This window comes from Phyllobates terribilis, unplaced genomic scaffold (genome assembly GCF_046119375.1).
Source record: "Phyllobates terribilis strain yellow unplaced genomic scaffold, ASM4611937v1 Scaffold_1__5_contigs__length_1240528914, whole genome shotgun sequence".
Taxonomy (NCBI): domain Eukaryota; kingdom Metazoa; phylum Chordata; class Amphibia; order Anura; family Dendrobatidae; genus Phyllobates; species Phyllobates terribilis.
In genome coordinates this window covers 315,183,270-315,200,862 of record NW_027362761.1, presented here as the reverse complement: position 1 = coordinate 315,200,862, position 17,593 = coordinate 315,183,270, and the positions used below count along the sequence as shown (strand labels likewise).

Sequence of the window (17,593 nt, the reverse complement as noted above, 5' to 3'; positions counted from 1 at the left end):
TCTCATGAACGTAATGGCGGCCACACCTGATAATCAGGGAGAGCAGTGTGGTACCAGGTCAGGAGTAATAGAAAGAAAAGAAGCAGTCCATGTGTATCAATAAGCCCTCAGTGCAATAGATAGAGGGACAAGCACTTACAAGCCATATAACTACTTCTATATGTAAAACTGTAATAACAGGTTCCATGTAAAGGGAATCTGTCACCAAGGTTTTGCTATGTAATCTAAGAGTATCATGATGTAGGGTCTGAGATACTCATTCTAGTGATGTGTGTCTGCATTTTGATACAGCCACTGTTTTCTTTGCTGCAGTTGTGGCAGTGGTCAAAATGCTGAGCCCTGTATAACCCCACCAACACCACTGGTCGGTAGCTTTCAGTATATACTGTACGACAAAAAGCTACTAATCAGCAGTGGGGGCAGGGTTACACAAAGCAGCTAGTCCCGTAGTGATATAACACTGATTTTATTGAAACAGCAACACTCAGCCTGGTAAGTGACACCACTGGAATTTGGATCTCAGCCCCCAAATTATGCTGCTCTCAGATTACATAACAAAACCTGCTGACAGATTCCCTTTAAGATTCTGTGGCCGGAGTTAGAGACATTTCTACAGAGTTCAACGTCACCCAAAACTGACAAACTCCAGTCCTGCACAACAGGAGAAATGTGTGTAGAACTTCCAAAAGGACATACAATAGTAGCCTGAAGGTGAACAGATCTAGGAGAAATGGTAGTGCCGTATTCAGGTAAGCGACCAGCGTTTTGGGCACATGTGTCTGACAGCGGAAGGAATGTTTGTTTTCCTCTTGCTCTCTCAGATTATAGTAACAGGAAATTGATAACATTTTATGCAAAGTGACGTTTACTGAAAGGATGGTTATAGAGTGGTGGACAGCTTTAAGAGCATACTAGAGCTGAATTTAAGACTTTGCTGACCTCCTGGTGCAGATAGCAGTGCATGGGAGCTCATAACACAATTCCATAGCTGTAAGGTCACATCATTCTTCACAATAAAGGTAACTGCTTCAAGAAAAATTGGAAGAATTCTTAAAGGGAACCTGTCACAAGTATTTTCTGATATAACCTACAGCCACCACCTTTCAGCCCCATGTGACAGCATTCTATAATGCAGTACATATGACTCCAATACGCCCTGCAAGTCAAAAAAAAAAAGACGACCTTTTAAAATATTTACCTACGGGGCGGTCCAGTGATTCTCTATTCTTACGATGACGTCGTCCTTCTGTGCTTCGTGTGGATGACGCATCCTACATCATCCAAAGTGTCTGCCTTCGCGCTTCTGCGTAGTCACACTTCTCAAAGTAGTGTAGTGTGCACGTGCCAGCGCTCTTCTGACCTTTCCCAGCGCATGCGTAGAACAGTACTTTCCTCTGCCCTCAGCAGGGCAGACAAGTGCAACTGCGCAGAAGCGCGAAGGAGGACACTCTGTGGATGACGTAGGACGCATCATCCACAAGAAGCAGAGAAAGATGGCATTGCAAGAAGAGACCGGATCGCCCCGTAGGGGAGTATTTTAAAAAGGATTTTATTTTGCCTTGCAGGGCAAATTGGAGTTATATGTACAGCATTATAGAATGCTGTCACATGGGGCTGAAAACAGGGCTGTGGCGTCTGTATAAAATGGACCGACTCCTAAAATGTATAATAAATTGGGTACAGTAGTACAATGCAGTATGTACTGTAATTTTTTTTATAAGAATTTGGGAAAGTTATGAAAAGTCCTATAAATGTCTGTTCTGTTCCTGATATAAGGATCCCGGCTTTTTGTTGAGATGAATCTGAGCTGCACTTTATGTACACGCTCAGTAGTGAGGCCGTGCTGTGGAGTCGGGAGTCAGGGAAATTGAGGAGTCGTGGTTTGGCTTACCGACTCCACAGCCCTGGCTGAAAGGTGGAGGCCGTAGGTTATATCGGGAAAAATTGGTGGCGGGTTCCCTTTAAGACAATTCTGAGTGTCTGTATGTGTGTGGAGGCTACCATGTTATTTATTACTAAGAGTAAGAGGTTGTATTACTGCTTTCTACATCCTCAGGTGTACAGGGATGAAATACAGCACCCACAGACAACCTCAGGAACCTAATATTCCTTATATTTCACACTGAGGCTATTGCAGAGTTCCCTTTAAATCCAGAGGTGCTATCCTAATAGACATTAATACATAATTAATTTCCTGTAGAAGTGTGCGTATATGTAATATATCATACAGAAATGTGCCACCATACAACCTACAAGCTAAAAAGTTTGTATGTATGCGCAAACATTAAAGAGAATCTGTCACCACATTTCACATACGTAGTCTATTAATATGGGCATTATAGACTGCTGACAAGAGTGATACCTTTATGCCTCATCAGATGCCTTGTTGTGGATAAATCATCTTTTAGAACTTTATATAAATGATGTCTTCCAGGCTCTGGGGAGGATGGTGCCTGGTAATTCCCCCTTCATGTAAAATCAGCTGTGGAGGCAGAGTTATCTTCCAGGCAGCATCCTCCCCATAGCCTGCAAGAGGATATATATATATATATATATATATATATATATATATATATATATATATATATATATATATATATATCCCGTCTGTCTGTCTTTCTGTCCAGGAAATCCCACGTCGCTGATTGGTCCGGCCGCGGCCAATCAGCGATGCGGGATTTGCTGAAAAAGAGGGTGGCCGTTAGAGGCTCATCTGCCGAACAGAGTTCAGTGGCGATGCAGCCGGGAGATGACCGGCGCTAGGTACAGGTAGGACTCTTTTCAGCAGTCTATAACCTGCAGGCCCATATTAATAGTTTACATAGCTCAAAAGAGATACTGCTTATGACATCCTCTATACTACACAGCCTGAACAGACAGTATGAATAAAGGATAGAATTACAATACCTGGTTATTTATGTTGCCACAGAGTGAAGGCTCCATGAATGCAGCTACACCAAGTCACTTGCTGCTGCATCAACCATTTCCCGTTGGAAGTAATGTATTTGTACATGTATCAAACAATTCTTTCATAAATTGACCAAAGTAAAAAAAAAATATATTCCGCATAACTTGATATGAGGGATGTGTACATGAAAACTTTCGATGTATCCTACACACGAAAAAGGCTTTATACAGCCCACTTCTTTCCTGGAGCTGACTATTTCATATTTTCTAACACTGTACACACAGCATTGGGGGATAATGAATTAATGTTGGAGAGCGTCGTCATCAGTCCCTACTAGCCGTACCTGAAGTAGCACTTCATAAAGATGTCACCTGGAAACCTGAAGTAAATACAAAGACCTATCCCATTGTATGTAAGGGATGCCGGATATAACAGACATATTTATAAGGTAATATGATCTAATAGGTGTTTAAAAGCAAGAAGAAAAGGCAATGATTTATACAAAGGAATAATGGATCCTAATAGAATATATAGCATGATGGCTGGATTTACTGAATGGTGTGCCAGGAAAACGTTACTACTTTCAGTTTCACTTACAGAGATAGTTTAAGCAAAGTTAAAGCTAATGGGACTGGACTGTCAGTGCAGCACCAGGTCGTTTCCATCAGCAGTAAGGAAGAATGGGGGTCCCAGGGGCTCATTCTATTGATTGTGGGGGCCCCTGCAGTCAGACATTTCTATCCTATGAAGATAGATAAAAAATGTTAATTGTGGTACAACTTTTTCAAATCAATTTTGGTGGAATCACAACAGATGTCAGAAAAATCTGAAGACCGGATCAGATTTCACCATGCCCTATATATTATGTTCTGTCATCATGATGAAACTACCCAGCCTGCTTAAAGTTTTGAACAGAGCGATACCATTATTCATGCTATTACAAAGGCTATAAAGAAGAAACATATTACACCTAGTTTACTTTCTAAATGCTGCTGTGGTGGGAGGGAGTGATCAGGCAATTGCTCTAAACAGCAATGTAGTAACATGACTTCCTATCCCCCAATACACCATAGGAATGGTTTCTTTCATGAGACAATCCCTTCTGCGCTTACAGCAGTAGACATTGTAGCATTACTGAGAAATGTGGTCAAAAACTTATAGGAATTGTCTGGTATTTTAAGGAAATTGCTCAACAGAATAATTTTCATAAAATAAAGGGGTAACATACTCACCTTTTTAATTCCCCTAAGTTGTCATGTGTGCTACCGTTACTACTGAGGATGGTGACTGCATGCAACCTATGATGGGGACCACCAGAGCAGTGACACTGGAGCCAGGGGGCGGAACCAATTGTAAGATAAGTGAGGTTACTTATTTTATACCAAACTTAAATACTCGAGTGAAACTGTCATGAAAAATGACGTTATTATACAATCACTGACAGTGACAGATGGATCTTAATCTTGTACTTTGACCTGGGAGGAATCAAGGATAAAGAATATACAAACAGATGCCCAATGCTGCGTACCTGACCCAAAACGTCAGCTCAATGTGTGCGAGGGGCCTCACTGATCTGGTATGGCCATGCAATATCACTGGCATTCAGCAGCTCTTCTGCCATGGACATTATACGAGTCATTAACATCTCCTGACAGGCTGGAGGATTTGGAAGGGTGGCGGGTGACAGGTGTCATTTGGATGACAACTCTATATGCCGAATTTAGGTGACTTTTATGGGAAACGAACAGTGTTAATGGACAGAAGTTTAAACCCCCCCCCCCCATCCCAGGCAGATGATCATGGATGACTCCATTATAGGTAATATTTTATTTATAAATTACTGATCCCATCACAGGTAAATATTATGTATTATCTAGAATGAACTATACACAGCCAAGTCCATTACAGAACTATCAGCAAGCAGCACATCTATGGAGTAATTCCCAGATCGGGGGCTGCTGATGGTATAACTACAGGTCTGTAGTATATAAATACATGTGGGTTTTATCTTAGACCCCCGGAGCCATGATGACAGTGAGCCCACCAATCACAATGCAGGCTGTAGATTATACGGATATATTGCTCCAGATGCCGGCAGGTGAGAGGTGCGCTGTGTAGTCACCGGGAAGGACTGGATCCCCGGCAGATCCCATGCTCGAGGCTGGATCCCCGGCCATTCCTCCACACTGCGGGCATTACACGATGTGTCCGGACCGCACTAGGTGAGGGGACTCCAGCCGCGGCCCCGCACTGCACCCACCCCGTCTCCGGCACATCACACCTCACCACACGGAGCCCATGTCCTCGTCTTGTCGGCGCAGGTCTCCTCTCCCGCCGCTTCCCTGATATCCCCACAACGCGGAACAGGGAGTGCCGGAGTCGGCGGGCGGCGCGGGGTGAGGCCGGGGATTCTAGGCCTAGTCCCGGGGTGAGTAACGCTACTACTTAGTGCCTTTAGTTACCCTACGAGGGCTGAGAGGTCACCGGAGGGCAGTATCCACCCGTAAAACCGCTTTTTCCGAATGAAAGAGCCGCCCTATCCCCCCATTACCTTCATCAGCCTCCTGCTGGCCGCCATCTTGGATCTGAGGGGAGTTCCCACAATGCATCGCTGCTAAAGGGCCGGCACTTCCTGGTGCGCCCAGACCGGGTCACCGAGCAACCGAGGGGGGGAGCTGAAAACATTCATGTGCTCGTGGTGGCGCCGTGTGTGTGGAGCCCCCCGCTGTGCCGGCCAGGTCTCCGGTGTCAGGGCTCAGTGCACACTGTGCGTTATAGTAGAGCGCCTCCTGTCCGCACTGCTATGTCATGTATTATAGTGTGTACACTCCTCAACATGGAAATTACAGCACCAGGAAGGAAAAGTCGTGGAGTCAGGGAAATCACAGGATCGATAGGAGTGTTAGTGATGTGGAAGTGATGGAAAAGTAGAAACTACATTATTATTATTCAGTCAGGTCATTCCTTCAGTATGGAGTGTGAGCGGCACAGAAACGCCCGTACATGCCCGCCTTATGTGCCATCAGTCAGGGTATTAATGGTAGTGCCGCCCTGAGACCACGTGGTGAAAGATGGAGAAATGGCCGCACCACAGGATTCACCAAATCAATGCCACTAGCTGTTAGTGTACCTGGACTGGGAACAGAGGGGTCCGTCTACCGTATATTATCCCACCCTGCACCAGAATCCTGGGAGTAGGCCAGTGTGACGTTCCCACATGAAGGCCTCTTCATGGTGTTGCCCAGTGGTCTCCTCAGACTAGAAACACGGTGCACATTGCTCTATTCTGTACTGGAAGTGACATTGAAGGTCTACACAAGGCATCATCAAGCACGATACTGGACTGGGAGCCGGATATCCAGCTACAGGTGCTCCACTCACTCCACTGCTCTCAAAGGCTACCATGGAGGTTGGAATGGGGTATATCCTCTTCATTGAGTCCCGCTTTTGTATTGGAGATTGGTCTGGAGACCACTTGGGCAACTCTATAAAGCGGCCTTCACGAGGGATCATGAAAATGTCCCAGGAGCCCTTTTTCAACACTACAACACCAGGCCGCATGTTGCTCGTGCTACTGTGAGCTGCCTGCATGGCCTAAATGTGCTACCATGATCTGCATCGTCTCCAGACTTGTCTCCCATCAAGCACATCGGGACGTTATAGGTCAGCAATGGCAAAGGGAGCTGCCAGCAGCAGATATTGATGATTTGCCCAAGTGCACATGGCAGAACATGCCTCACCCAAGCATTACTAACCTCATTGATAACACAGTGAGGCACTCATACTTGATGCTAATAAATCAAGATTATTTGAAAATTTTGTTTCCATTCTTTTTTTAATAATTTCCAAAAATATTAACATGTCTATCGATCCTGTGATTTTCATAGAGAGTAAGTGATGAGGAAATGGCATTCCTAATTGGATTAATCTTTAACCAGCTTACTTAGTGAGTTACAGGTAGTTTGATGCTCAAGCGATGTTCACACGTTCAGTATTTGGTCAGTATTTTACATCAGTATTTCTCAGCCAAAACCAGGAGTGGAAGAATCAGAGGAAAAGTATAATAGAAACAAGTCATCACTTCTGTATTTATCACCCACTCTTGGTTTTGGCTTACAAATACTGATGTAAAAGACTGACCAAATACTGAATATGTAACCGTAGCCTTACAATGAGTCTCGCAACTGAGACCTAGGGATTAATAAATACAGACCGACAGCACTCACATTATCAATAGATTTAAGTGAAAGAATTGTACAATAGGATCCCGGTCTATACGAAATAAGTGACCAGTCGATCTAATTATAGGGAGTTTATTTAGTCAGCTGTGGGAGTTAATGTCTCAAATCAGGCTGACTAATAAGTGATATAGGACTCACTTTATATTAATATCTTTGGTACTGTGAGACAATTGTTTACTATTAGCTCATGCAGCCTTTATCTATCACTCATCCCCTCAAGATGGCTGCACCTTCATTGTAAATAAGCCCCTGTACTTTGTGTCACCCCCACCTCATTGTAGATTGTAAGCTCTTACGTGCAGGGTGGTCATTATTTTTGCTTTAATTATTGTATTATCTTTAACTGTTACTTATGACTGTTGAGTATGAACCTCTGAATTGTAAACCGCTGCAGAATATGTTGGCGCTATAAAAATAAAGATTATTATTATTAATTTATGTAAATACTGTACATTTTAATCAAATTATTTTTTGTCCACTACTTTTTGATTGATGACCTATCCTCAGGATAGGTCATCAATGTCTGATCTGCTGGGGTCTGACACTCGGCACCCCCGCCGATCAATTGGCCATCTTCTGATAGTGGTCACCACAGGGTACTACACATCCTCCTCCTATTGATTTGAATAGAAGGCGGATGTGTAGTACCCTGCGGCGGCCACTACCAGAAGGTGGCCAGCTCCGCAAGTAAGTACTTGCGGCCGCTGACACCGATAACAGCTGATCGGCGGGGGTGCCAAGTGTCAGAACCCCGCCGATCAGACATTGATGACCTGATATCCTGAGGATAGGTCATCAATCAAAAAGTAGTGGACAACCTCTTTAAAAGCTAAGTTTTAAATTTACTCCAATTGGATTAGACTGTGAAACATTAATTGTACCACTTTGCTTTAGCAAGTAGAGTATATGCCCTTAATAAGGAAAAAAAGAAGCTGCTGTGTTTTTCCATTATGTGAATGGCAATGCCATTCCTAAAAACACCCTCTTTTGGACTGGTTAGACCAGGTTCTTACATCTATTTGGAGAGGATTTTACACACAGATTTCTACACTGAAATCCGCATTAGTTTCTGCAATGAAAATCTGTGCACTTCTCGTCTGTGTCTGGAATATTAGGTTAATTGTGCCTAAATTCAGAAAATATTGTACACTAGTAAATAACTCACTTTCCAAAATTGAGATGCTGCACCACCTAATCAAGGATGACCCAGACCATTGGGTAGGATCTGTTGAATGGGTGGCACAGCAACTTCTGATAAACCCTCAATTTCCCTGTCAGGTGCTGTGATGACATGGAGTTTGGCAACTGCAGTGTGGGTAATGGAAGGACTGTTTGGGGGACATTAGTTGAAATCTTCAGTGATAACCTGTGTGCTTCATTCACCAATGATGAGGATCATCTGAACACGTTGTGCTTGGAGTGACGCCATACGTTAGATGACCTATACTGAAGAAATATCACTGTTTTGATATGAGAATGAATAAAGTTACATTAAAGTTACATTATAGTAAAATTCTCCACCAGTTTGATGTGTTACAAGATTACCTTCCCATTTGAAAAAATTAAGTTGATTCCAAGATATTTTTTTCATTCCAAATGGTGACCATGTTAGTGAGGTTTACTTCACAGTTTGCGTCAAAACATTTTTAACACCGTCTGCAATTCCTTTTTCATTTTATATGTGTAATTCCTTACCTTTGAGATATCCTGTATAAAGCTGGCCATACACATACAATTTTTGTTAGCCAGTATAATGCCAAATTCACCTGATCATTGCAATACACTTCTATTTTTGACCGACCCCTTGCCAAAATGTAAACCTGACATAACAGTTTTGGCAGACTATAGTGTGCTGTCAGCCATCACAACACATCATGTGCTAAAATCTACTATTTACCATCATATTTATCTAATCTATACTGGCAGCTTTAGGGTATGTGCACATTATGTCTTTTTCAGGTGATTTCGGCCTGGAACCCACCTAAAAAAGTGCTGAAAAAACTGCAAAACTAATGAACTTATGACAGCAATGTCATAACGTCTTGCTGTGGATATTTTCCACGTTTTGTAAGACACTGTTAGTTCCCTAAAGTGTCTATGCCAGTGTCTAAAAGACATCATGTGCACATACCGGCAGGACACATTCACACGTTCAGTATTTGGTCTGTATTTTACATCAGTATTTGGAAGACAAAACCAGGAGTTGGTGAAAAATGCAGAAGTGGTGAACGTGTTTCTATTATACTTTTTCTCTGATTTTAGCTTACAAATACTGACCAAATACTGAACGTGTGAACGTGGACTAAGCCTACATTCACGCAGAGTTTTTTGAGCGGACCCTCTTCAAAATCCTATGCAAAAACTCTTGGAAAAATGCTTCCAACTCGTTTCTATTGGGAATTGTGAGGCAGTGACCAGGATCGTATACAAGGGACATCATATATCCCCCAGAATGTGTAGAGAGACCTATTAAAGCTGTGGCTCCAGTTAGACTTTATCGAGGAATCACGGAGTGAGTGGGCTAGCCCCATCGTATTGATTCCGAAACCAGATGGATCGTTACGCTTCTGTAACGATTTCCGGAAATTAAATGAAGTGTCGAAGTTTGATCTTTATCCAATGCCCAGGGTGGATGAGCTGATTGAGAGACTGGGGCAGGCCCAGTACTTTACCACGCTCGATCTCACGAAGGGTTACTGGCAGGTACCTCACACGAAATCGGCAAAGGAAAAGACCGCCTTCCGGAGGGTCTATATCACTATGTGGTCTTACCTTTTGGGTTACATGGGGCCCGGCTACATTCCAGAGGCTGATGGACATGGTGCTCAAGCCTCATCAGGAGTACGCGTCCGCGTATCTAGATGATATTATCATCTTTAGCACCGACTGGCATACGCACCTATCCCAGGTACAAGCGGTGCTGGATTCTCTCAGAGCCACGGGGTTAACGGCAAAGCCAACAAAATGTGCGATAGGGCTAAAGGAAGCCCGATATTTGGGGTATGTGATTGGCCGAGGAGTTATCAAGTCCCAAATCAATAAAGTTGAGGCCATTAAAAACTGGCCTAAACCATTAAGTACAAAACAGATGGGGCTTTCCTTGGCATCCTTGGGTATTACCACCGGTTTATACCTAATTTTGCGGGGAGAACGGCGGCCCTGACCGATCTCTTGAAAGAAAAAAAAATCTGTAATGGTTCGGTGGAACCCTCAGGCAGAAGAAGCCTTTCAGTCCATGAAATTGGCCCTGTGTGGACAGCCGGTCCTCATCAGTCCCAACTTCAAGGAAACCTTCATTGTACAGACAGATGCCTCGGAGGTAGGCCTCGGGGCGGTATTGTCACAAAAAGTGAATGGTGAAGAGCACCCAGTCACCTACTTGAGTAGAAAACTTATCCCGGTAGAGAAAAACGATAGCGTGGTAGAGAAGGAGTGTTTGGCTATTAAGTGGGCCTTGGAATCGCTACTTTATTATTTACTCGGGCGTCAGTTCCGCTTGGTGACGGACCACTCACCCTTGGTATGGATGAGGAACGCCAAGGAGAGGAATGCGCGAGTCACCAGGTGGTTTCTGTCACTGCAAAATTTCAGTTTCTCTGTAGAACATCGCCTTGGGAAGTCACAGGCAAACGCGGATGCCCTGTCCCGGCCACCTTGTATGGTGTCAAATGTTCAAGCCCACAAGTTTAAACAGGGTGGGGGATATGTGAGGCAGTAACTGGGATCGTATACGAGGGACGTTATATATCCCCCAGAATGTGTACAGAGACATATTAAATCCATTGGAGTGCATTGCAGTCACAAACTCACCTGCGGCTGCAATGCAGGAATGAAAGTGAGCATTGACCTGGTCAGGCTATCTAGCTAAGGCAGATTAGTAAAACCCGACAGGGCCTTCATTTCTTGGAGGAGGCTACAGGAAGGCAGTGGGGCGGCCTCCTCCCTCCAACCCAGGTTTTCCAGTGGCTCTTGCCACAGGTCCTTTAAAAACCCTGCATTAAGGATTAGTGTTATTCAGTGTTGGGACCTGCTAGGAACATAGCAGGAAAGCTTGGCGGGCCTGTGTGTACGCCTGGGAAGGCTCTGCACCCGCCAGGCTCTGAGCGGTCTGGCGCGGTCGTTGCCCACGGCAACTGTTGTTATGGACTGATGTTAACTCGGCTGCGAACCGGAGGACTTTCTGTTTTACCCGTGAGTGCTGAATAAAAGCTGCTTATGTTGGACTTGCTTGTGTCACTGCCTTAGTTACTGCACGGTGTGAACACCGCCGCCTTACAGAATCCACTTTGCTATTTGCCTGAGGAATTTTTTCCCTGAAGTGGTTTTGAAACATGCCTGGTAGAAAAAAAGAGAGTGCATGTAGCCTCACTGTTCAGTCAAAAGGCTGCAAAAAATACTTCAGGAAAAGAAAAACTTCCCCGAAAATTCCCCAAAAAGAAGAGTTTCTTGAAACTGCTTCTGATTGAAAAAATTATGGTTCTTAAACGTCTCAAAAACAGTGTGAACATAACTTTAAAGGGTTTTTCCCACGAACAAGCGTTAATTTTAATCAATAGATCTTGGAATAATAATAACTTCCACAATTGGATTTGTTTAAATTAAATGTTCCTGTGCTGAGATAATCTTATAAATGTGCCCCTGTGTACTGTGTAATGTGTGTCTGACCATACAGGAACATGGTCTGATCATACCACATCTTCTGGGCAGGGGAGGAAGAAAAAGAGAATATACAGACATTACATCAGGGGATCACAGCTGATTCTTTCTTTGAAGCAAAATATTGTTCAAAAACAGGCAGTGAAATGTTTCACCTCACAAAAAGAATCATTTTTTCTCCCCTGCTGTAATGTCTGTATACTGCTTTGCTTCCTCCCTGCCCAGGAGATGTGGTATGATCAGACTATGCTCCTGCACTGTCAGACACAGCCATTACACAGGACACAGCAGGGGAACATTTATAAGATTATCTCAGCACAGGAACATTTTATTTAAACACATTCAATTATGGAACTTTATTATTATTCCAAGATCTATTAATTAAGATTAACTTTTGTTCATGGGAAAACCCCTTTAAGGGTGCTTCCACATTGCGCTTATCTGCATGTTTGGGGTCCCATCGAGGCTTGCGTCTGAACCCCCTGCAAAACGGGATTCGAGCGTATGCTCTGACGTGCATTATTTTTGGGTTTATACACCTACTGGTGGCGGTCACTCAGACATAGTAGACTTCGTCTGGGTGTCCGCACTCTACTATGTCCGAAAATGATGCACGTTCGCTCTGCCGGCACCAATATAGTCTATGGCCCCGTCGTCGCATACATCCGAATCCCGTTTTGCGAGGTGATGATAAGCGCAATGTGAAAGCACCCTATGGTCCATTTGAAATTGAAAAATAGTCATGAACAAGCGTTTCAAGATAATCTTGCAGTGTATACAGGCTACCAATCATCAATGAATTCGATCATTCGCCATGATTGGGGGCGGCGGTAGGGGAGAGGACTCAAGAGGTTCTACATATTTCTTGAGCAGATACCTGTGAAAGACATTGTGGATCTTAAGGGCCTGAGGTAGCTCAAGACAAAACGCTGCTGGGTTAATGACGGTGGTTATTTTATAGGGACCAATAAATCTAGCTCCCAGCTTCCAGGAAAGATCCTTCAACTTGATATTCCTGGCAGACAACCACACAGTCATTCACACTCAGGTCCAGACCTGGCGAGCGTTTCCTGTCAGCCATACGTTTGTACCTGTTTCCCATGATCTTAAAATTACTCAGAACCCCCCCCCCCCCGCCACACAAAGGAGAGCGGCAAAGCAAAACGTTCCCCTCAGGAACTCCCGAAGCCCTTCCCCCACTAAAAGTGCCAAACTGTGGATGGAAACCGTATGCACCAAACAACGGTGACCTGCCGGTAGATTCTTGGCGATGATTATTAATAGCAAATTCTGCCAGCTGTAAGTAAGATGCCCAATCCTTCTCGTTTTCGGAGACAAAACACCTGAGGTAAGTCTCCAGATTCTGGTTAACGCGTTATGTCTGCCCATTTGATTGAGGATGGAAGGCAGAGGAAAAGGACAGTTGCACCCCCAGTCGAGAGCAGAAAGCTTTCCAGAACTTGGAAACAAACTGGGTCCCCCGATCTGACACCACATTGGAGGGAACCCTGTGAAGCTTCACGATCTCACTTATAAACACCTGAGCAATAGTTTTGGCATTCGGAAGTGCCGGTAATGCGACGAAGTAAACCATTTTGCTGAACCTATCTACAACCATCAAAACCACAGTTTTGCCTGCAGATACTGGTAGGTCAGTAATAAAATCAATGGACAAGTGTGTCCATGGCCTGCTAGGAATAGGTAGTGGAAGAAGAGTACCAGACGGATGGGTATGCAATACTTTATAACACTCGCAAATACTACAAGCAGACACGTGTTCAATCACATCCAATGCAACCCCGGCCACCAAAAACGACGAGAAAGGAGGTCCGCAGTTGCCTTACCACCTGGATGACCAGCAAACACAAAGTTGTGATGTTCCCTAATTACTTTGCGGCGCAGATTAGATGGTACAAATAACCTTCCTGAAGGCCAGGAGGCAGGGACGTCCCCCTGAGCCTCCAACACCTCACCCTCCAGTTCAGGGTACAATGCTGAAATGACTACCTCCTTTTGCAAAATCGGGGCAGGGTTCTCTTGGTCACCACCACCAGGGGAGTTCCGGGACAAAGCATCAGCCTTGACGTTTTTGACCCCTGGGCGGAAAGTGACAACAAAATTGAACCTAGTAAAAAACGTAAATCATCTAGCTTGCCTAGGGTTGAGATGTTTAGCTAATTAAAGATCTGATAGGTTCTTATGGTCTGTGATAACAGTAATAGGATGGACAGCCCCCTCGAACCAATGTTGCCATTCTTCGAATGCCAATTTAATCTCCAAAAGTTCCCTATTACCCACATCATAATTTTTCTCAGCCGAAGATAATTTCTTAGAAAAGAAAGCACATGGACACCATTTACCAGGGGACGGACCCTGAGACAACACAGCCCCAACCCCCACCTCTGACGCATTAACTTCCACAATAAAGGATTGGGAAACATCATGTTGACTGAGTATAGGTGCAGTGGCAAAACAGCTCTTTAGGGAGGAAAAAGCCTGCAGGGCGGCATCCGACCATTTAGAAAGATCAGACCCCTTCCTTGTCATAGGCGGATTATAATGAGGGCAATCCGGGCTACCGCCCGGGGCCCCGAGCCTGCAGGGGGCCCGTGGCTCCGGGCTGGGTGTCTAATGCCGGATTGCCCTCATTATATGTGCGGGCCGCCGCAGCACATACCGGTAGCAGTGGCGGGAGAGGGGGCCCCGGACCGCTCCCCCAGCAGCGGCCGCTGCTACTTCTTCATCGGCCGGGCCAGCACTGCAGCAGTTAACTTCCCTGTGCTGGCCCGGCTGCGTCACTGCTAGGAGACACGGCCCTGTGCGCGGCCGTGTCTCCTAGCTGTGACGTCACGCAGTGCGCGCCCGGCCTGCACTGCTGTAACGGAGAAGAGATAGCAAGCAGGAAGAATGGAGCCGAGGGATGGTGAGTCTGTGTGTGTTAAACAGCTTTTATTCAGCAACTCACGGTTTAAACAGAAAGTCCTCCGGTTCGCAGCCGGGTTAACGTGAGTCCATAAACAGCAGTTGCCGGGGACAACGGCCACGCCGGGCCGCGCAGAGCCTGACAGGTGCAGAGCCTTCCTAGGCGGTGGTTCAGCCACACTCAGTCCTGCTGAGCTAAACTGCTGTGCTCCCAGCAGGTTGCAACATAGAGCAACACTAAACCTTAGTGAAGGAGTTTTAAAGGACCTGTGGCAAGAGCCACTGGAAAATCCGGGTTGGAGGGAGGAGGCGCCCCACTGCCTCCTGAGACCTCCTCCAAGAAATGAAGGCCCTGCCGGGTTTTACTTACTCTGCCTTGGCCAGGTAGTCTGACCAGGTGATTGCTCACCTTCATTCCTGCATTGCAGCCGCAGCTGTGTCTGTGACTGCAATGCACTCCAATGGATTTAATAGGTCTCTGTACACATTCTGGGGGATATATAACGTCCCTCGTATATGATCCCTGTCACTGCCTCACATATCCCCCCCCCCTCTGTTCAAACTTGTGGGGTTGAACATTTGCCACCATACAGGGTGCCCGGGACAGGGCATCCGCGTTTCCCTGCGACTTCCCAGGGCGATGTTCTACCGAGAAACTGAAATTTTGCAGTGACAGGAACCACCTAGTGACTCGCGCATTCCTCTCCTTAGCATTCCTCATCCATACCAAGGGTGAGTGGTCTGTCACCAAGCGGAACTGACGCCCGAGTAAATAATAGCGTACTGATTCCAAGGCCCACTTAATAGCCAAACACTCCTCTACCACGCTATAGTTTTTCTCTGCCGGAACAAGTTTTTTACTCAAGTAGGTGACCGGGTGCTCTTCACCATTCACTTTTTGTGACAATACCGCCCCTAGGCCTACCTCCGAGGCATCTGTCTGTACAATGAAGGTTTCATTGAAGTTGGGGCTGATGAGGACCGGCTGTCCACACAGGGCCAACTTCATGGACTGAAAAGCTTCTTCTGCCTGAGGGTTCCACCGAACCATTACCGATTTTTTCCCCTTCAAGAGATCGGTCAGGGCCGCCGTTCGCCCAGCAAAATTAGGTATAAACCGGCGGTAATACCCAAGGATGCCAAGGAACGCCCTCACCTGTTTTGTACTTGACGGTTTAGGCCAGTTTTTTATAGCCTCAACTTTATTGATTTGGGGCTTGATAGCTCCTCGGCCTATCACATACCCCAAATATCGGGCTTCCTCTAGCCCCATCGCACATTCTTTTGGGTTTGCCGTTAACCCTGCAGCTCTGAGAGAATCCAGCACCGCTTGTACCTGTGATAGGTGCATATGCCAGTCGGTGCTAAAGATGATAATATCATCTAGATACGCGGACGCGTACTCCTGATGAGGCTTGAGCACTATGTCCATCAACCTCTGGAATGTAGCCGGGGCCCCATGTAACCCAAAAGGCAAGACCACATAGTGATATAGACCCTCTGGAGTTACGAAGGCGGTCTTTTCCTTCGCTGAATCTGTGAGAGGTACCTGCCAGTAACCCTTGGTAAGATCGAGCGTGGTAAAGTACTGGGCCTGCCCCAGTCTCTCAATCAGCTCGTCCACCCGCGGCATTGGATAAAGGTCAAACTTTGACACTTCATTCAACTTCCGGAAATCGTTACAGAAGCGTAACGATCCGTCTGGTTTTGGGATCAGTACGATGGGGCTAGCCCACTCACTCCGTGATTCCTCTATGACGCCTAACTGAAGCATTTGTTTTACCTTAGCCGTGATGGCTTGCCTCCGTGCCTCGTGTACCCGGTGCGGTCTTATTCGTACCCTTACCCCAGGTTCGGTGACAATGTCATGTTTGATAGCCGTAGTCCTACCTGGTAGCTCTGAGAACACGTCGGTATTGTGCTGCACCAGCGAGCGAGCCTCCCGTCGCTGCTGTTTAGTGAGGGCATCACTTATCCTGACCTCCCCCTCGTATTCTTCCCTGGCTGAAGGTAGAGAACTCTCTGGTGATACGCCCGGGGTGACGTCTGTAACTAAACACTCTCTGTCTTTCCAAGGTTTTAGCAGGTTTACATGATAATGCTGCTCAGGTTTCCTCCTTACGGGCTGATACACCCGGTAATTTACCTCCCCCACTTTTTCTCGAACCTCATATGGCCCTTGCCACTTGGCCATGAGTTTACTCTCGGTTGTGGGTACCAGAACTAACACCCGATCGCCCTTGTTAAAAGACCTGACTCTGGCTCTTTTATTATATGTGCGCCTCTGGGCTGCCTGGGCATCTAACAGATGTTCTTTCACGATGGGCATGACCGCCGCGATCCATTCCTGCATACTAGCCACGTGTTCAATTATACTCCTATGTGGAGTCGGCTCTTGTTCCCATGTCTCTTTGGCTACGTCCAACAGACCCCTAGGGTGTCTGCCGTACAATAACTCAAAGGGAGAGAACCCTGTGGAAGCCTGGGGTACCTCACGGACGGCGAACATCAGATAGGGTAGCAACATGTCCCAATCCCTCCCGTCCTTAGAAACCACCTTTTTTAACATGGATTTGAGGGTTTTATTGAACCGTTCTACTAGCCCGTCGGTTTGAGGGTGGTACACCGAGGTGCGCAATTGTTTAATTTTTAGTAATTTACACAGTTCCCTTGTCACTTTGGACATAAAAGGGGTCCCTTGATCTGTCAGGATCTCCTTAGGTAGTCCAAGGCGACAGAACATAGCAAACAGCTCCCGTGCAATCAGTTTTGCTGATGTGTGGCGTAGTGGTATAGCCTCCGGATACCGAGTGGCATAGTCGATGACCACCAGTATATGTTGGTGGCCACGGGCGGATTTTACAAT

The 17,593-nt window shown here is 45.8% G+C and overlaps 1 protein-coding gene across 1 annotated transcript in view; it reads right to left on the bottom strand.

Annotated features, from left to right (window-relative positions):
* UBE2L3 (ubiquitin conjugating enzyme E2 L3) overlaps nt 1-5,606 on the bottom strand; it is a 37,957-nt gene extending 32,351 nt beyond the window's left edge. The window contains exon 1 of the mRNA XM_073675059.1: nt 5,460-5,606. Coding sequence (XP_073531160.1) covers nt 5,460-5,486 — 27 coding nt within the window. The 5' untranslated portion in view covers nt 5,487-5,606. The remainder of the gene's footprint in view (nt 1-5,459) is intronic.
* Nucleotides 5,607-17,593: the final 11,987 nt, after the last annotated feature.